This window comes from Aristolochia californica, unplaced genomic scaffold (genome assembly GCF_029961685.1).
Source record: "Aristolochia californica isolate CCGP_79_NKW_82.1479 unplaced genomic scaffold, dmAriCali1.0.hap1 SCAF_11, whole genome shotgun sequence".
In the NCBI taxonomy this organism is placed as follows: domain Eukaryota; kingdom Viridiplantae; phylum Streptophyta; class Magnoliopsida; order Piperales; family Aristolochiaceae; genus Aristolochia; species Aristolochia californica.
Genome location: NW_027181782.1, coordinates 1,310,046 through 1,331,337, shown reverse-complemented (window position 1 = coordinate 1,331,337; position 21,292 = coordinate 1,310,046). Strand labels below are relative to the sequence as shown.

General features: G+C 37.5%; 1 protein-coding gene across 2 annotated transcripts in view; it reads right to left on the bottom strand.

Moving 5' to 3' along the window:
• The window catches only part of LOC137944002 (tripeptidyl-peptidase 2), a 30,977-nt gene that overhangs the window by 4,642 nt on the left and 5,043 nt on the right, over positions 1-21,292 (bottom strand). For both annotated transcript variants that reach the window (XM_068789491.1, XM_068789492.1), the window contains exons 10-27: positions 16,028-16,111; positions 15,723-15,910; positions 8,925-9,099; positions 8,666-8,787; positions 8,471-8,550; positions 8,149-8,207; positions 7,373-7,527; positions 5,955-6,133; positions 5,707-5,819; positions 5,450-5,620; positions 4,215-4,343; positions 4,019-4,119; positions 3,805-3,922; positions 3,602-3,681; positions 2,656-2,728; positions 1,102-1,187; positions 964-1,015; positions 754-885 (exon numbers count right to left, since the gene is read on the bottom strand). In XM_068789491.1, the coding sequence (XP_068645592.1) occupies positions 754-885; positions 964-1,015; positions 1,102-1,187; positions 2,656-2,728; positions 3,602-3,681; positions 3,805-3,922; positions 4,019-4,119; positions 4,215-4,343; positions 5,450-5,620; positions 5,707-5,819; positions 5,955-6,133; positions 7,373-7,527; positions 8,149-8,207; positions 8,471-8,550; positions 8,666-8,787; positions 8,925-9,099; positions 15,723-15,910; positions 16,028-16,111 (2,097 nt within the window). The remainder of the gene's footprint in view (positions 1-753; positions 886-963; positions 1,016-1,101; positions 1,188-2,655; positions 2,729-3,601; positions 3,682-3,804; positions 3,923-4,018; positions 4,120-4,214; positions 4,344-5,449; positions 5,621-5,706; positions 5,820-5,954; positions 6,134-7,372; positions 7,528-8,148; positions 8,208-8,470; positions 8,551-8,665; positions 8,788-8,924; positions 9,100-15,722; positions 15,911-16,027; positions 16,112-21,292) is intronic.

The following is a 21,292-nucleotide window of genomic DNA, read 5'->3' as shown; positions in this document are numbered from 1 at the left end:
TAACCACTTCGCTAACAGTAGACTTGATGGGTCCAACCAGATCATGGTGCTTGTGGTTAGACACCAGCAAACACTTTACTGAAAACAGCTTTATCTGTCTCAAATAATATAAAAAATTTACAAGATAATCATCTTAAGTGCAGCAGTAAACTTAGAGCTGTTGAGTTGCCCATTGCTTCTGTAAGAAATCTTTGGCAATCCACTGTGAAGAGGAAGGCAGATCACACTGAAAAGAAATAATGTTCTCTTCCAATTTCACCTGGGGTGTAGCTCTCAAGAAAATTCAGGTGCTTCAGATTTTCAGACTCCTTTAACCACATACAGGCAACACGAGCAGAAGCCTTATCTTCATTATGGCACTAAGATTGAACATAATCCATTAAGGGCAGATAGGTAGAATTAGACTGTTCTCACTCGTTGCACTTATCATATATATTTAAGGTAGCCATGGACTCAGCTGACTTCCCACAGAACCTGCTTGCAAGTCTGTATATTGGCCAAAATTGAAGGTTTATTTCCTATCTACTGAGGGGTCTATTAGAGAGAAGTCGTTCTACCACCTTCTCTCATCTGAGGATTTTTCTTGTCTTTGTATCATTACAAATTTTGGTGCTTTTTTTCGTCCTTCTAATGAGCTTATCCTTGTCCCCCGTAGGATCTATAATTGGTTTCCCTCTTACATAAAGCAGTGTTATTCAAGAATGTAAGAGAAAAAAAATATCCAAAGGATGAAAAGGGAGTTATTCCTCTGACCTTGGCTGGTGGCACCAAAAATGAAATTTCGTACGATACAGGTCGATCTTTTGGATTATGGCCCTCCTTTATTCCAATAAATGGCTTCCCGTAAGAAATTTCCCCAACTAACAAGGAGCCGGTTGGACAACTCTGCAAATGTCAGGACCAAACTTATTAGACAAGAAATTAAGAAATGCTTCAATGTACTAGAGAGAGAGAGAGAGAGACCTTTGGGAGTTTGTCCTTAGGTGGTGGAGCCACATAAAATGCTTCCATTTCCCTAAAAATGCACATAAAATCGTATCATTATCACTATGAATAATCACATGAAACATAATAAGTTCATGATCAGAATGTTCAGCCTACCCAGGAAGCAAGATTGTGGATTTAAAGCCACCATTTCCTATTATGGGTCCATCTGGTTGAGAGAAAAAACTCAAACGAATGACTTCCTGCATCAAAATCACAACCAAAATTCTTATTCCACATAATGTTTTATTTGAAAACAGTTAAAAGATAGGTAGAGGGAATGCCCCAAAACCTCAAGCTTACAACAAAAGGGAATTCCCAACAACAAGTGCTGCTGGGCATCTCCCTCTTTGGCAAGGTGGTCTTTAAGTCATTTGTTATAATAGCACAAAGAAACATCAAGAACGGTCCCCTCAGAAAATGAAGAAAATACCTTGAAAACTGGCTTAACTATCAAGATGTGACTTATGACTTGATGAACGAACATTTTTTTTAAAAAGAGAAGATAAGGATAAATAATAGATCATACAAGCAGGAGAATGTTTGGTCTGGTTTAATGCGTAAACCATCCCATTGTATAACAACTTGCTGCTCTCCAACTCTACATCTCTTAGTCTGGTTTGAAAGATAAATATTTTTCTTGTATTTATTTGAAATTATCAACATAAAACCAAAGGAAGTGTCAAGTAGATAGCCTACCTCAACAAGAACTCTCTTTCCTTCTATCTCTCGACTCCTCATCCTTTCATTTTTCTCTCCTCTTCTTCACATCATACCTCCTCTCTAAAGTACAAAATCTTAGTTATTTGCCCTCGTTCTGTCCTAAGTTCTGCATCCCAGTTTCTCTTTTTTGACATCATAAAGCCTTAATCTTTATAATCAAATCAACATGGTACCAGAGCAGAAACTTACAATGGACAAGTGCTGGGCAGTTATACAAGAAGCCAGATTAGTCAAAGGCATATCAAGCTTCTGTAATACAAAACTAAATCGGATGTTCTAACTTCATCATTCCTAGATTCCTTAAAATAGAAACATATTCTGGCAAATGATGAATATGGGGCATTTCTAGAACTAAAGAGAATATTTACTTCTAGGCCATATTGCCTGCTTACAATCTAAGATTACTTACTTATGCTTTTATCATGAATTCGGAATTTGTAATAACCAAATCCGTTGATTTATAATCTTGTGAGAATAGGACAGGCTAAAAATTCCTTCAAATCGCAAAGGAGGAAAAAATGTAACTTCTAGCAAATATAAATATATATAGGGATGATCCAATACAAAAAGCCATTTGGTGCGAAATATTCAAAACGCTATCTCAGCCATCCGATCAATGGCTATCTCAACTGTCCGATCAATGGCTATCTCAGCCGGCCGATGATGATAGGACGGCAGAGATAGCCGTTTCGCATCAAATGGCTTTTCGTATTGGATTAGCTGTGTATATGAGGGCTGATCCAATACGAAAAACCATTTGGTGCAAAACATGCGAAACACTATCTCCGTCTGATCATGATCGGATATATATATATATATATATATATATATATATATATATATATATATATTTGAAAAATTCAAGTTTAAGCAATGATCCTTGGGGTTGCAAAACTTGCAATAAATCTCCGCGTTATCCATGTGCCAATTGAAAGGATTGAAGTCTACCTTATCCTCCAAACTACGATCAATGAACAAGACTAATTGCTTCATCTTCTCCAAGTACTGTACATTATCATGCCTGAAATGGAAGACAGTCAACTAAAGAGCTTCATGAAGAAAACAATGATCATATAGTAAATCACATTTGTACATTAACAATTAACTTTCTGCCTGCAGAATCCTTTTTGTTTTTTGTCTTCATTTTCTTTCAACAATAGTAGCTTGAAACAATGGTAAAATCCTAAAAGGTTTTCATCTAAATGATTTGACATATAGACAAATCCTTTCTTAAACAGCTTCTTCAACAGCTATGTTCAGAATAATTCCACTTGGATCCAGGATTAGAAAAATTTTGTGCATATTACTTGGGAAGAGACCAACTAACTGTGGCTAGTCATTTTGGAATACACCTAAACCCAATTTTAACATAGTATCAGAGTGAATACTTGTACATGGGCTTCGACCCAAAAATTATCGACATATAGGAGCCAAAGAAGACCCACATGTGAGGGGGAGAGTTCAAAATAAACCCACATGGATCCAGAATTAGAAAGATTCTGTGCTTATTCACTTAAAAAAATAAAAATAAAAATTTGTGCTTGTTACTTGGGAAGAGGTTTTTCAACTTTGGCTTGTTGTTTTAGGTTGAACCAAGACCCAACTTTAATAAAAATATTAAATGAATATAAAAAGATTCATATAAAGAGCTGTCAACCTAAAAGGGTACCAACGATTTTCATTTTAATTTGCACTTCAGATGTAAAAAACATAAATGTTTTACCTATTTCCTTCTTTACGGAAACAAAGAAACATATACAGACAAAGATATGTACATCATTCACCAGTGTTGAACCAAATCAACCAGAATGTCTACAAAGGTTTTTCGTTTATATTTAATAATTATCACAGCTCTCAAAAAATAGACCACTTGTGAACAAGAAAGAGAGGGTACCTTAAATACAGTTGTAAATTGTAATCTCCCTTAGGAAGTTTTACAGATTTTGGATAGACATCCCCCATTGAATATACACGCTGTAAATGACAGCAAAAGTAATTTAAAAAATAAAATGAAATTAAAAAAAAAGCACTGCAATGAGTAGAGGACAACAAGGAATCACAAACAGTAGACTGAAGAACCTAAAAGTAGCATTTAACCTTGTTCAAATCCGAAATGATGTAAAATTGTGATTCAAATTTAGTATCATATATACGGTTATTAAGCAATGGCACTTGAGGCATCACTTGAGCACCATCATCCAATTTGAACTTGTAACTGTAGATCGGAAGGGAACAACGGCAAGACTCTGTTATATACAAACATACTCAATTGGAAGTAGGCAGGAAAAAAAGTATTAGGTCAAAACCTCACGTTAATGTTAATGCAAGTATCTGTTTTCCAGAAGGTAACTTATCTCGGTGCCCAGACAGAGGAGACAGATTAGAGTCAACAGGGCGATAAGGTATCCTTATCTGCATATTATGAGTTTATACTTTTTTATTAAAAAAAGAAAATAAAAATGGTAGGTGTTTATATCTTATTGAAGATAGAGATGGAGAAAATATACCTTGTTCAAGACAGCAATTGGTTCAAGATTTTCAGTTGACGAGAGAGCTTTTGCATCAAGTCTTATAGGAGCTTCACTTCCATCAAATGTCAGCTTCTCTTGGTTGATGTTTACACCATGGAATTGAATCTAAAAAAATCCCATGGCCAATAAAATTCAGAAAACATGACTGAAAGGAGCACAAGAAGACAAGCATAACATACACTTTTCCTCTCAACTTTAAGATTGTGCGATCAATTTCTCTCCCTAATCTTCAATTCTCTTGACTTAAACCTTCAAGAACGGGACTTTACATGTAATCCCAGCCTAGTGCAGCAATGAGTAATTAGATTCCTTGTTTTTATCAGGGATTAGGTTCTTTGTAAGATTCTTCAACCCATTACAAATAGTCAATGGCAAAGGAGATTCTAAAGCAGTCATACAAGTAACGCAAGCAGGAAGTGGGGCCCCATTGCTTTTTATACACTTCATCAAATGCAAAAAAATTGTGCTTTGTCTCCATGTATGCTATTACATTTCACTTTATGCAATAGCCATGTCGATTCAATAGAAATAGGAAGCCAACAACGCCAAGCTGAAGGAAACTCCACCCCACTAGGTATACTCTTTTGGTTGATGTTCTAATTTTCTTCACACTCTTGCTGTTAAATGATGAGCTAGTATGTCTTTGTATCTCTTTTTTTCAAATGAATGTCTTTGTATCTCTTATTCATTTGTTTTTTTTTAAATGAATCTCTTATTCATTTGTTTTTTTTAAATGAATCTCTTATTCATTTGTTTCAAATACGTTACCTGGAATTAGGAGAAAAAGTCTTGCTGAGGGCATCACTCAACAGAATCTTGCATTAAGAAGTTAGCTCAGGAAAAACTACAATAGATATTACAAATGATTCCAAATGATATTTTTTTGTCATGTAAATTTAGTTTGATATGAAATCATTAGAACATTTACCCTTATATTAATTTATGTTAGACATTACATGGTTTAACTCCCATAATAAATGGCAAAGTTAACTTCCACGCAGAAACATCCTTTTCCTAGGATGCTCAGATTTCAGTTTTGGATGCTCTTTGTTTCACCTAAATTAACTATCAAGCAATAAACATGGAAAAATAGAAGCTAAAGTAATCTAGTGTTACTGGGAATAATAGCACATAGGTTAATATCAGGAAAATGCAGTGGTTACAAGTGATTATTGGGATTAACCTAGCACCAACATTGACATCTAGGATACCTCAAAATCTACAGTAGTGGCTCCACTGCTTCCGATTCCACTTGACCAGAACTGGGCAATTGCTAGCTCAATTGTTTGAGCACCTTCTACTGGAAAGGTAAAGTTCTTGAGAGAAGGAAATGAGAAGGTCACAACACTTTCCCACTTTATTGGCCTCTTCAAAGGACAAACCTGCATCACATTACAACACGAATGAAATGAATTTTTTTCACAAAATGTAATGATATGATAATCAGGGTAGGTTATGTCTTTTTTACTTGCACAGTGTCAACAAAAAACCTTCGTGAAGTATCAAATCCTGATGTCCTCATAGTTGCTTCAGCCCAACTAGCTCCTAGTGGAACCTTTATAAACTTCCTTTCAATATGACCTATTAAAGCAATATAATTATCCTAGTTAAAGATAATTGAATAAAACGAGAAGCTATCTCTGCTGTTCCAAAAGACAGGCAAAAGAAAAGACAATCAACTCAAACTCGCAGTCAAATGACATTGGATATCAGTACCTGGTACGAATGGTAGTCCAGAAAAAGATATAACTGGGGGCTGATCTTTTAAAATCTTAGGCTTTGTTATAGTGATTGGCACCCTGAAAAGAGGACCACGCCATGGAGCTTTGCAATCTATGCCACAGACTTCATAGTAGTGCACCCCATCATGAAGACTAGTTGGATCCACAACAATGCTGCAAAGTGCAAACAGTGGGTAGAAACATTAATTTTAAAAAAAAAAATACTTACATAAGATTTGAAAAACAAAAGCCAATCTCTAAAAAACTGAATACCTCTGAAAAGAGGAGTGAAGGAAATGGTCAAATGTGGGAAGCTTCTTATCTTCATTACCACAAAGTTAAGTAAAATGACTTGGGCTTTTAGCTCAATGGTATATTTGAGTTTCCTAGTTTGAAGCCTTGTGTTCAAATCTCACCAATGGATTTTAACATTCAAAAAAAAAAAAAAAAAAGTTGAGAAAATAGAAAAAATATAGTTGCTTCTGTTTAACAAAGAACCATCTAGACGAGATTTTCTGCAAACCAGCAGGTCACATAGTGTTTTGGAAAGGACGAAAAAGAAAAAGCAATTAACTGATTATGTTTTAGTCAAATGTCATAAGCAAAGCTATAAACCTTGGACATCTCATTCTGACTCTTTATGTTTTAGTTACATGCACTACTTTCTCAGACAACAAATAGACGATTGCTCACAGTTCATTGAAAAAAATTTATTAGAAAGGACAGTACTTGGTGAACACCGGGGGGGGGGGGGGGGGGAAGAGCGGGGTTTCCATAAGACATGCAAACAGATCATTTTCATCTGAAACAATGGGTCAACCTGGTGGTCACCACATTGCTAGAGTAGAAATACTGTGCTCTGGTCACTGAAAGTGGCCTGTGTGAAAAGCTGTATCTTTATAATGTACAAATTTTCATATATCAAAGGTGTTCAAGTAGATTAAGTCAAGCAATTCAAAAAAATGGCAGTAACTAAAAACTCACAGCCTTTTCTTACAACAGGTAAAACATAATTCCTAAAAATCAAAACTGATACAGAAGAATAAAACCGCTTTTTGTTTCCATAAGTTTTCAACTTATAAAATTCTGGAGCCATGCCATTGAGCAGTGCTTTAGGAGCAGGTGCTGCACCCGGCAAGAAACTTCAGCATACCACGGGCAAAATAAAAGGAGAAAAATATTTAGCAATATATTATTCACCATTTCATGTAGAAAATTTAGTCTAAGATATTCATAAACTCTTTTGGGAACTTCTAGTATCCTAGTTTAGCATTCAAAAAAAAATAGTATTTAAGTTATATTAGCATCGCCTGATCAGAGTGAAATGTGTTTCCTGGTTTTGGTCGAATTTTGAACAATAGGCATAAGTTTACACCGTATATAGAAGTAAAAGAAGGGATCAAGAAAACCAACTTGAAGCTACGACCATTATGAGTCAGCAGAAGATAATCTGGTGCACGAACAACTGATTTTTCAGTGGAGAGCAACTGAATACACTCCTCAAAAGGAACCAGCTGCTCTAAGTTATTGGCATCTTCATGGAACTTGGGCTCAACTTGCACAGTCCACTGCAAAAGTATATACCTTGTAATTTAAGTGCCAGTAAAAGAAATGCAAAGCAGAGAAAAATGTCAGCAGCACCTCTAATCTGAGTTTTAGTTGTAAACATAAAATCAAACAGATGATATTTTTTCAAATGGATTTTTTTTTTTTAAATGGAAGCAAACATATGATATTATGCAACCTACAAAGTATAAACCACCAAACCAGCCCAGTAAGATGCTGCCAAAAGTGCAAGGAGCACAATTATAGAATTAGTATGTGATGGTAGAAGTACATGTACTAGCAGACAACAGGCCTGGGACTATGCTGAGAGAAATTCTTCCAACTATGTTGACTTCTCTGGGGGGCCCACAAATTTTATACCATCACAAGGATCACTCAAATTATTGTTTGTTCATAACTTGAGCAGTGTTTGTTTATCCAACCAGTAGGTCAGCCATAATAACCATGAATCTATAGCTAGAATTAAACCAACCTTATTATCTCTTTATCCAGTAACTATCCATGCACACATATCCACACACACACACACACAGAGGGAGAAAGAGAGAGAGAGAGAGAGAGCACAAGTTCATAAGTGAAAATAGTCACTAGAGACGCATTTCTGAAGTTAATGCAAACTCAACCTCAGTAGTCTGATGACAGCAACTAGCCTCCCTCAGATAAACACCTCGAAAGGACGGAGCTGCAAATAGTAGAGAAATATGAATGTAAATAAATCACCTCCATGACAATTTTAAACATTTCAAGATAATTTATCTTCATAGTATGATCAAGTATCTTACTAAACCACAAAAGTGACATTTTTCAAAAAAGATCCCTGCAAAAGAAGCTTTTCCACTGTTATTGAAATGAAAAAGTCCTAGCCAGGCACAACACTTTCAGTTCAAGGAGTTCAAATTTGCAGAAATAGCTACAAAACGCTAGAGAAACCAAAAGTTGACTAACTTGATTTCCCTGCTCGAGTGACTGTAACTTGATACCGAACACATGGAAGACCCCTACATTGTCTGATATACTCATGTGCCCTGTAGTGGAGATAATTTACAAGTTAGCAAGATCCACAGACACCCAGGAATCCAGAACTATCGTAAACAATTCAACAGAGGCAATTTCTAGCATGAGAAATTATCAAACACTAACCAGTCAACTTGCATAAGCCCTTGGCCAGTAGATAATTTATCTTCAGGCAAATCACCTACATGGGCAGCAGTGTTTTCAAGTGCCCTACGCACTGTATATGGGCTAACAAAAATACCTTCTGCCTACAAATATTCATTAATTACAGACAGATTCAAACACAGGAAATTTCAATGAAATTTAGAAAACTAAATGGAAGTGATTCACTTGCAATTATAAGTGCAAAAAAAACAACATTTTTTTTATGAGAAGTGTGACCAACCTTCATTGCACTAATGAGCAAAGCAACACCACCACAAGCAGATGGAGAAGCCATGGAAGTTCCATTCATAAGCATGCGCCGCTGTAAGGTCCATGTAGGAACAGGAGCCACAGCCCCACCAGGAGCACTTATACAAACACCAAGATCACCATCAGCTGTGGGCCCTCGGCTTGACCTGCCAGATCTTCAAAATTTATTATAGTTCACAACAAATTCAGAAAATGGGTATGTTTATATATTTGAGAGGGTAAAGAATGCAGGACAACATAATTATAAAGAAAAGTCATTGTTCACTGACTTTTCTTTTAGATGAATTACTGCCTATTATAAATTTTCTGCTTCTAAATCAAGTACTACCCAGACAGTCACATAGTAACTTGTCACTATTTTGACATTATTAAGAAGGTTTTAGGTAGAACCATTTAAGTAAAATCCCCTAATCTAACAAAAAGTTGGCAATGATAGTGCTGATGTTCCACCTGAGTGATCAACAAAGTTGCAAGACCTTTACATACAAAGGGTTTCCACCTCACAAAGTAAAACAACATGGTGGGTTAAAAGTAACAAATAACTTGTGCCCACATCCCAAACTAGTTGTCTATGAGTGGGACTTATTGTGGGATACTAGTCCCACACTGCTTCCGAGTTGACAGATCATATGTTTATTAGTTAGCAAAAGGCCTCCTAAGTTCAGCTAGTCATTTTTAGATGGACTAAGACTCAAACTAGTAAACAATTGAAGATAAAAATTGAAACATCAGACTTAATCAAGACATAAAACATGATAACCTAATTATTGCTTCTCCTTCTATCATTTAATTCATTTTATTCCATTCCCATTTAGATATTTCAAAATACAACCAAATCATTCCCTTACTAGAGTCCAAAGGCATAGCCAAGGGAGTTCTGGCCCCATCTATATTTGAAATTCTCCATCTAGATAATGTTCAGTCCCACTAGCAACTGTTTGTGCAAAACAGTACCCTCCTGCTCAGTACCCAATAAACTGGTAGCCCAGCTTGTAGAAGATTTCTAGTTCTGCCCCTACCCAACCTTAGCTTGATCCCAATCTCAAATTCTTTCCCGATGCAGGACAAGGCATGAATTTTTAATTGACGTATGCAAAGTCGATTAGCTGTTGGATTAGAGAGGAAAAGGGAGAGAATATAGAGAAGAAGAAAGAAGAATTGGGGGAAAAAATAGGAGAAATGAGAAGAATAATTTAAAAGAAGAATAGAAAAGAAAGAAGAAGAAATGGAAGAAGAAAAGGGAGAGACCAAAAATAGGGATTTTATTAATTCATCTTCAAAACTACCTTCAACAAGCTGTTACAACCTATAAATAACTAAAATTGAAATTTAAAATTCAAAATAGATAAGACCACTATCTGATCAAATTAAATAAAATAAGGAAAGATAAACTAAAATATATATATATATATATATATATATATATATAATAATAATTTCAACCATAATTGGTGGGTCCATTGGGGCCCGATGGGCATACTAGTGTCCCTACCAATTCTCCCTATGTTGAAAAACTCGACCCTGTTGAGTTTGGCTCTTGGGGTTTGGATAGTACCTCAACAAATGGGATCCCGATTTATTTGAATGCAAAAGAAAACTCACAAAAGGGGGAGGCGCAAAAATTTTATATATATAGTAGATATGTGTGCTTTTGTTTCTTTTATTCAGAATTTTTGTTTGTACATGTGAATTCATGCACATGCACGAGAGTAGTATCAGGGCAGAGGGGAGACTGCAGCGTTGGCGAGAAGCGTTGGGAATAGTTGTCGAGGTGGCCTGTGGAGTTGACGACAGCAACGAAAATGGTGGCAGACAGAGAAATCGTGGATTTCAACGAATTGTGGATCTCAGCAGCATCGGTGAGAGATGAAAATGTCCGACTGTATCCTGCAACAATGACCGGTGCAACAGCGAAGGCTGGAGACGGTGGAGGCAAAGGGAGGAAGTTGCTCAGTCGTTGGCGAGATGCTTCGGAGGACTGCGTCATTGGTGGACTGGTGCCAGAAAACGACGGCTTAAGGGCGGAAGAAATGGCGGGACAATCTGATTGGCTGATCGGCAATGGTTTTGCGGAAGGTTTTGTGACTGATCCCTCTCGGTAACGGCAATGGATCTGGCTGGAGAAGTCCCCGGCGTGAGGTTCAGTGACAGATCTAGCTGGACGACTAAGGAGAAACGTCGACTTCTCTGTAGCCGATGCAGAAGAAGAAGGATTGGTTGGGTTGGGTTGCTAACGCAAGTGATTGCTTGTCAAAGGTGATCGTCAACTCTGACTTGTGGGGGAAGTGCTTCAACGGCAGTTGGGGTAGGGAGGGAGGTTTTGTTGATGCAGGAGATGGTTGAGCTGTCAAAAGAGAAAAGAAAGAGAGAGAAAGAAGAGGCAGGATTTTGGCTCTAATACCAAATTGATGCAAGACAAGGTGCGAATTTTTAATTGAAGTATGCGATGTCGATTAGCTATTGGATTAAAGAGGAAAAGGGAGAGAAAAGGGAGAAGAAGAAAGAATAATTGGGAATGAGAAATGGGAGAATTGAGAAGAATAATTTAGAAGAAAGGGGAGACAGAGGGAGAGACAAGAAACAGGGACTTTATTAATTCATCTTCAAAACTGCCTTTAACATTGTTGTTGCAGATTATGAATAACTAAAATTGAAATTTAAAATTCAAAATAGATAAGATCACTATTTGATCAAATCCAATACAATCATGAAAAATAAACTAAAAATAAAATTGAAATTTAAAATTTAAAACAGATAAGATCACTATCTAATCAATCCAGTAAAATCAAGAAAAATAAAATAAAATAAATTATAAAATAACTTCAACCATAATTGGTGGGTCCACTGGGACCCGATGGGCATACTAGTGTCCACACCAATTCCTTTCTCCCACTTTCCCTAAATAATACTCAATTCTGTCGTTAATTACATAAATGACCCAATTACCACTTAAACACGACAAGAAAGAAAAAAACATCAACTATATTTTCAAGAATTGTTCGCAATTCTTTTTTTAAACTTCCTGCACTTTCAATGCTTAAAACCCAAATTCCAAACCTCATAATCTAACATCTCTTCACATCATATATCAGCACGTTTGGATAAGTTGTGACATCAAGGCAAGTTTACATCTTTTCCTTCGAAAATAATGAGAATTCTATTGCAAGGAGAAGAAGAGAGTACAAATTACAAAGGGGCCACTCAAACAAAGGCCAAGCAAAAAGGGAAACAAAACATAAAAAGGCAGAAAAATACAAGCAAATAAGCAACCCAAAACAAAAAAAAAGTCAACCAGTTTCAAGCAGGTAAGTATGACTTTCAATCGGAAGGGAGAGAGAAACACTCATCCTAGTCAAAGTATCAGCCAAATCATTTGCACTCATGCTATGAACCCATTGTAAAGAAAGACCACAACACCAATCTAAAGTTTCATATTGAAGATTCCAAAATCTTCAAGGAGGCATGATGCCTACTGAAAACCATCTAATGACTACAGCTGAATCACCTTCAACATGAACAACAAATCAAAATTTCACCAGTAGACCTTCAACCAACACAGCAAAGCCCAGAGTTTTGCCTCACTAGACCCAAACTCACCAACCGGATCAGAATATACCAATCTAAAGTTTCATATTAAAGATTCCAAAATCTTCAAGGAGGCATGATGCCTATTGAAAACCATCTAATGACTACAGCTGAATCGCCTTCAACATGAACAACAAATCAAAATTTCACCAGTAGACCTTCAACCAACACAGCAAAGCCCAGAGTTTTGCCTCATTAGACCCAAACTCACCAACCGGAGCAGAATATACCCTCATAACATGTCTCAGATAGTCTCAAAGGATACCCCCACCCTTTGTGGAGCCTGGATTGTCCTTTTGAACTTCCATCAAAATATAGCCTTAAGCACCCCTCTTAGGGAGGCTACCAAGCCTTACTTGATTACCTCTAGAGGCAACAAAAGTAGGTGGGCATTGGGTCTGATTTTTGCAGGGAAGCCCACCTGACCCAACCCAATCTAGAAAAACCCAAGGATGTCCGAGTTCCACCCTGCGGGTTGGGGACGGGACAGGGAGAAAACCCCACTGGGTTTTGGTTAGAGAAATTCCCCAAACCCAACTTATAGGGACAAGGAGGGGGTGGGGCAAGCATATGGGGATGGGGATGGGGACGGATTTGACGAAAAGGAAAATGGGGTGGGGACAGGTTGGTCTCAAAAAGTAAAAGGCACTCCCTATAGGCTCTGTCCCTATGCTCACAAGAGGACGAAACTATCTAGCACCTGCTGCTTCAGTGCTAGTTCTCATGGCAAATCTGGACCCGGATCCTTCACCAGATTGGCATCACATTTTGTATGCCTCAACATTTATCGGAAGTCTGTTTGTTCCTCCAGCACTTTCCCATGCCCAAGCTAGGTCGTATGATGGCTCAACCTGCCTCGGGTACGTCCCTTGGCTCATTTGGCAGGAGAGGAATAATAGGCGCTTTAACTTAAGCTCCTCTCAACCAAGGCGATCACTGACCTGATTGTGGGACACATCTCAGCATGGCTTCACACCAAGGATGATTTCAACACGTTCAGTGGCTCCTCTCTGAGAACCAATTGGTGGTGCATCGCGCAAATGGCTGGAAACCGGCGCCCTCCAACTGCATTCCCTGGTCCCCCCCATCCCCAAGTAAACTGAATTTTGATGGTTGTGCCCATGGTAACTCGGGTTCTGCTGGGTTTGGTTGGGTTATCAGGAATGCCTCTCTTAATATTCTTCTCTCCTATGCTGGCCCGATTGGCGATTCAGATTCTACTGCTGCAGAGCTTTGGGCCTTATACCATGGGCTAGCCACCTTCAGAGATCATCTTCATGGCCCCCTCATTGCTGGAGGAGATTCTGGCGTGATCATCCACTTGTGCTCTGTTGTTACAACTCCTCCTTGGAGACACTGGCATATTTACCACCATGTGTCTGACCTTGCTGCCAACCTTACTTGTACATGGTTTCATGTTCCCCACTCCACCAATTCTTTGGCCGACGGGCTTGCTAAACAAGGGACCTCCCTCCCTGCGATGGAGGTCATGGGAGGCCCTCTTATTTTGTAATTTTTTTTCTCGGTTAATATATTATCACTTTTATCCAAAAAAAAAAAAAAGTAAAAGGCAGTTACCCATAATTTTTTTCAAGATTTTGATAATGACCTTGCAACAACAAATCCAGAAAAGAACTAGGAATGAAAAAAGTAGTTAAATCTTCGCCGCATAGCAGACATTACAGCATAAGCGAAAAGGCAATACATGAAGATATGATCTATAGACTTAAAAAAGACAAAATTTGCACCCACTTTCCTGAACCACTCAAACCTGATGATGCAATTGGTCCGTTGTGAGGAACTTTATACTTAAAAACACACCACATAAAATGCTCAACTTTAGGAGGTGCTACCAAAGCTGATAATGGCTGACTTTGAACACTAGGTGAAAGAAAATGAGCATAAAAAGAAGCATCATTCAGATTCAACTGCCTGCCAGCTTGTCTGGTCCACTACAGGCTTGACATTAGTTTGCCAGAGAAGGTTCCTGACTATCTGAATTTATAAAATTACCAAGGAAGGCCCTTCACTACCTGAAGGGGTTGTTTGTTGATATGTATTGTAGTCTCATTTTATCATTACTTTACCATGTGATTTTCTGGTTTTCTTTGGCAGGTGTTGCCTCATCTATAGGGGAAGCCTTCTGTTCCCTCCCCTTTGCTTAATAAAATCTCACTCACTTTTCAAAGAAAATATAAAATTACAATAAGAGTATTGTCAATGCTGAAATAACATTTTCGAATATTTGTGAGTAATTTGTGCTCATTAGTCACAATTCCACTACTGATCATTTATTTTCCACAGGCTTTATTAAAAATATAAAATCCAAATATGCTTCTTTATCTGCTCCTAAATTCCTCATTACATCCTTGCTTAACAGCACCATAATATCTTTTCAACTAATGGTCTCCTAGAAAATTAATAATTTTTATTAATTACTGTTGAGTGGGAAATAGTCCCACATTGAGAAATGTTAAGAAAAATCTGGAGTTTATTCATTGGGAAAGGGGCTTCTTAGTTTGGCTAGTCATTTTGAGATGGGTCTTCAACCCACTTCACAACTGCCAAACAAATTTCTTACCCCCGAAGTATCAAAATTGCACTCTTCTTCTTTATGTTTTCTTTACAACTTCATGAAAGGAATTCACTAGGAGTAGACAAAATGCAAAAGGGTCATCACAGGGGAAAACATAAAAATCTAAAAAGAAAGAAAAGAAGCACGAAAATAAATGCATGAGCAATAATAGAATTTCATTGTCTTAACCATTGCCATCTTTTATGTTGAGAGGACAAAAAAAACCATTATCAAACTGAACTACGTTATATTTTGACTTTTCCTATCCCCCGTCCCCCTCCTGACCATAATTCTTTCTAAAATTCCATTGTTAAATTAAGTAGAGATCATTAATAACACAGTTCTTTTAATAAGTGAATGATTGTCTTATAAAGGAAAAAGGAAGGAAAAGGGGGTGACATTAATGAAATTTTCACAACTAGGGTGAAGGTATTATTTTGCAATTTCAGGGAATTGGAGTGTAATTCACCCTTATTTTAGTTGTAGAAATGAGGATTTTACATCAATAAGAATGTTCATCCATATTAGGGTCCACTTGGTAATGAGATCAGATCTGCACATGACACCCAACAATTGCACCTCTGCATGCAACTCACAAATAGAACATACCAAGTGTACTCCAACCCTTGTGAAGGAGCCTCAACCACGCAATGGGCTCCAGCAGCCATTGCAGGGGATACATATGCACCAACTCCTATAATGCTTGAGCTTGTACCTCCAGGGGCACCCACCGTGCTCAATGCAGGACCACTGTTACCAGCGCTACTAATAAATATTATGCGGTGCTTGTTAACCACCTGAAAGTTCACTTAACAATTCAACTACCAACCACTACAGATAAAAACAAAATTGGAACTTTTTTGTAATAAAAAAGACAGAATAAGCAAGTAGATCAAGCTAGTGGAGATAGTTACTTCATTAACAACATCAACAAATCGTCCATAATCTGGCAGCAGAACAGGCTCTCCGAAGCTCATGTTAATCAAATCACATTTGTGCTGCAATAACATTCATAACAGGCTGTGACTAAGAATGGAGAACTTTGCAGAGAAATCAAAATCTTGCATAAAGTAGAATTACAGAAATAAAACCGCAATCCAGTCTTTCAGGGAAGATGGACTTCGTTTCCCACACCTCTAAGAAACTTCAATTAAGATGAAAAAATGCCTACTAAGAAAGTTGATACCTTGAGAGATAAGTCAGGATTTTGAGCGCACCTGTTTGATCAATTCTCCCAAGGAATTCACCATGTAATAATTCCATTGTTGTAGGATATTTTATGGGTTTTTCACATGTCAAAGTCTAACGAATTCTAACAATAGTTGTATATAGGTAATGAGATAATATCATAAGGGGTGTAGGTATTAAAACCCAAAGATAGGTAAGCATTTCTCTTAAAAAGTAAAGTAGACTTTCAGCTATATTTCAGAGGTATGTACCCTGAACACATAAATGAAAGGCGATAAGCAGCATCCACGATTATAGCACCCTATTCAGAAAAGTTATATCTAAACTTTATGAAATAATTCATAAGTTATTTTATTAATTGAGAAAGAGATTTTCCCAAGAAGAAGACAAAGCAATGTTATCAAACTCAACACAGTCATAAACACAGTAAGATGACCAGGTCTGGTTGAACTTGTCAAATCAGGGTAACCACCTATTAAACTGGTGGTGACATCATCATACATCATAAATGTTTTTAAAAAATTCAAAAAAAAAAAAATATCTGGGGAAAGCCTTCTCTCTTAGTCTTCATAAAAGAGGGGGTGAAGCCCCAATACTCCCCTCCCATTTGCCCCAATTACAGTGGCAGGACTATAACCAACCATACCCCCTACCCCACCACCCAAAGCTGCCCCCTCTCATTCTTGCAACATTTCTGCAACAAGGAAAAGGCAGGTGATCCCTCCCGTCATGTAGTGAAAGGCTACCCCTCTCCTCCCCCTTTTTTAGCATTACCAAGGGAGAGGCCCCCACCATCAACTATAGAGAGTCTCCCACCGGTACTAAAAGCACGGGAGAAACGCAACCAAGCCTCTTCCTGATTCTCAATAGCACTGGGAGAATTGCCCAGGCCTAATCAGCCAGTTCATCGACTGGGTCAGCCAGGTTTGACCTGTTTTCAGGTCCATTTAGAGAATGTAGAAAAATGCAGTAAAATCATAAATAAATTTTAAAAATCGTTTTCATAACATGAGTATGGTTGAAAAATCTGTAAAATGGGTATTTTGTTCATTTACCATGTTCATATATCCCTCATAGGAAAGCTGTTAGCGTATCTTTATGTTAGAATTATATGGTTAAATTTTTTGTTTCATTTCAAAGGTGAGCATATATGTCATTTTGTAACCCTAATTTTAAGTGACTTTATAAGAAGGTTTAGGGTCATTCTCTAGACCCAACAGTAGCTGCTCTATTAAATGCAGCCTTCTCAAGTTCTTATCTTCTCCTTTTCCTTCTCTTCCTCTTCTATTTCTCCTAATTTCTAATATTTTACATAGGATGAGAGCAAACGATTTGAATGTTGTGAGGTTCTAACAAGAATCTTCCTCTCCTCAAGTCTACAAATCCTAGAGGATTGTTTGGGTTCTTCTCTCTCAATACTGTGCCTGCGCAAATCTTCCAAACTTATAGATTGCCTACATCATCATACTCAGAACTGATGTCAGCCCTAATTGACTTCCTCTACGGTTGTTTCTCTCAGATTACTGGATAGTAATAGTCTGATCATGACAATGTGGGACCCAACTCATATGCGCAAGCATATACAGTCCTTTTTTTATTAATTTTTTGTTGTTGATTGTTTTGGTAGCCAACATGTATCTGTCAAAATTCTAGTGGTTGTTGATAGTAAATGGTGGCTGATTCAAGTGAAGTGATTACACCAGCCAAAGAGTCTGGGAATTTGGATGGTAAGAATATTATTGTGATCTCCACAGAGAAATTGAATGGACAAAATTACTTGGGATAGTCCAAATCTATCCAGATTTATCTGAAGGCAAGCAAAAGACAAAATACTTGAGGGGCAAAAACTGATGATTGGAAGGCAGAGGATAATTAAGTCATGACATGGCTTCTAAATAGCATGGAGTCAAATTTTAAGAAACAGGTAATGAATTGTGAAACCTCCAAGAAAATATGGAAGTCGTTGGGAGCTTCGTATGATCAAGAGAGCAACTTGTCTCAAATCGCTGAGTTGTATACAAGGTTCTTTGGATTAACAAGGGAAACCTATCAGTTATTCATTATTTTAGTGAGTTGCAAAGTATTTTATAGGAGTTTGGGACTTGTTATCCCTTCACCACCAAGGAATCTGAAATTCGAGAGCATGTGGCCAAATTGCTCGATGGTTTGAGATCAGAATATGATGCAATTTGTGCCCGAATACTTACAGATGATATTGTTCCTACACTCAAGAAAGTTTTTAATAGAGTAATGCATGCAGAAGTAGTTGTAGTTCCACATGGCAGTAAGGATAACAAGGGGTAAATGTTGCTGCCCTCCATATCCAGCCAGTTCAAAGTTGCTCGGAGACACCTCATGGAAGTGGACATGGTTGGGATGGACGAGGTCAAAGCAGAGATACATCTAGGCATAGAGGAGGCTGTAGTGATGGTGGTAGCAAGAGAGAGTGCGTCCACTAAACGTACTAACCATTTTTCAGACAAATAGTGGGATAAATTTGGCACGCCTACCTGGGCTAACTTGAATTTTTCTAAGAGTGGAAAGTCATTTGTTAGTGGCGTAGTTAGTATTGCTCCTGGTGTGCTAGATGAACTTCAGCAATTGGTTTAACAAATGGCACAATTGACTGCATCCTCCACATCCATGGCCAAGAATGCTTTCATTCCTACAACTACCATGGCAATACAGATAAGTCTGCACTACATACGTCTTCCATCTCTTCGTGGTTATTGACACTGGTGTTTAAGCATGTGTCAGGTATGTCAACATTATTTTCATCCCTCACCCAACTCCGCAAACTTTGTCCTCATTGTCCCTATATTTCCAGTTAACTTGTTATTTGTAGTCAAATTACTAAATCATTGCAGCGTTCAGTAACTGTTTATTCTACTTGTTGTGTCTTTCAGGAACTCCAAAGGAGGAAGACAATCGGTTCAAGTTGTCAGCAAGAGGACCTCTACCACTTGGAAGGTATGGTACAGCCATCTTCTTCAACATTCAATACAATTTTCTCCTTTTCAATGACATCCCTCCTCAACCAAGCTACTCAAGTTATTTCCAGATCTACCTTCTACTTTATCATTTCAGAGTGAATCTTGTCAACTCAAGAAGCACCATAACTCGTATTTTCCACCTAGCTCAAGTCGTAGTAACAGTTTATTTAAAATAGCTTATAGGGTCCTTATCGAATGCCTAGTATCTTTAGTTTCCAGTTTTTTGTTTCATTTATTGATGACTTTAGTCGGTTCATATGGGTGTATCTTTTATAGGAGAACTCTGAGGTCTTTGATGTATTCTTGAATTTTTATAGTGAAATAAAGAAGCAATTTAATTTTTCACTTTGTATTCTACATACTAATAATGGGCTTGAATTCATGAATATCAAATTTGATGCATTTTGTTGTGAAAATGGCAAAACAGAGTCACAAAACAGAAAAATCGCCACTTGCTTGATGTTGCTCACACTATGCTCTTTCAGATAATGGTTCCCAAATCCTAATGAGGAGATACTATCCTCTCTACGTCCTTTTTGCTTAATAGGAAACCCTCATATGTGCTTGGTGGGAAGATTCCTTTATAAATTCTCAAGCCAACAAGTGAACTGTTTCCCTTTTGTCTTCGAGTGTTTGTACGTGTGTAATATGTCCATGTTCTTGGTCAATCTCCTAATAAATTATTTCCTTGATCAGTCAAATGTGTCTTACTAAGTTATTCCCATACTCAAAAAAGGTATAAGTGTTACTATACAGCAACCAAAAAAATGTTCGTGTCTACAGATGTTAGCTTTTCTAAGATGTTCCCTATTTTTCACAGTCTGCTAAGTCTGGTATTTCTCTTTCACTTGAAGTAGATGGTTGTGTGCCTCAACCTATGGAGGATGTTCCTAGCATTGTGCCAATTAGTGATCTGCCAAAGCCACTGCAGGTTTATAAACAAAGGACACCTTCCAAGGTTATCACACAGAGACCCTCTCCTCCACCCATATGCCTCCCTCGTCAGCAGTTTCTCTAAGGTAAATGATTTACATCTACCTATTTCACTTCCTAAAGGTGTTTGAGTTTGTACACAAAGTGGTACTAAGCATCATATTTCTAAGTTTGTTTGTTTTGATTCATTGTCTAGTTCCTTCTAAAAAATTGCATTATCATTGTCTTCTTGTTCTAGCCCTTCTTCCATATATGAAACCATGTCATGTCCTCTTAGGAAACAGGCCATAGATATAGAGAAGGAAGCTTTAGTTGATAAGGGAATATGGAGGTTATGTGAGCAACAACTAGATGCTGCCATAGTTTGATGTCATTGGGTCTATACAGTGAAGAACAAAACTAATGGTTCTAAGAAAGATATAAAGTCAGACTTATCACCAAAGGGTACATGCAAACTTATGGAGTGGATTTCTTTGAGACGTTTTCCCTAGTTGCACAATTGTCCTCAATTCGAATATTGATTTTTGTAATTGTCAACAATAGTTGACACTTGTTCCAGCTGAATATTGAAAATGTTTTTATTTGTATGGTGATCTAGCCGAGAAAATTTATATGGAGCAACCTCCTGGGTATGTTGCTCAAGAGGAGATAGGGGGAATAAGCAGATTGCATAAAGTTATCTACAGACTCAAGTAAAGTCTTAGAGCTTGCTTTGAATAATTCAGCCAAGTAGTTATGTCATTGGGGTTTATGAAAAGTCATTGTGACCACTTGTTGTTTTATCTTAAAAGAACTTCTAGAGTTATGGTGCTCATTGTATACATTGATGACATTATCTTCTTAGAGAATTATGTGAAGGGCATGAAGAAGTCAAAGAGATCTTGCGAAACACTTTCAAAAGAAGGATTTAGACCCACTTTAAGTATTTCCTTGGGATGGGGGTAGCATGGAGTAAAGCAAGTATTGTTCTGACACAAAGAAAATATGTTAATAATATGCTTTATGAATATGGGTTCTTGGGAGCTAGGCTTGCTAAGACCTATGGAGGTAAATCACAGTCTCCTT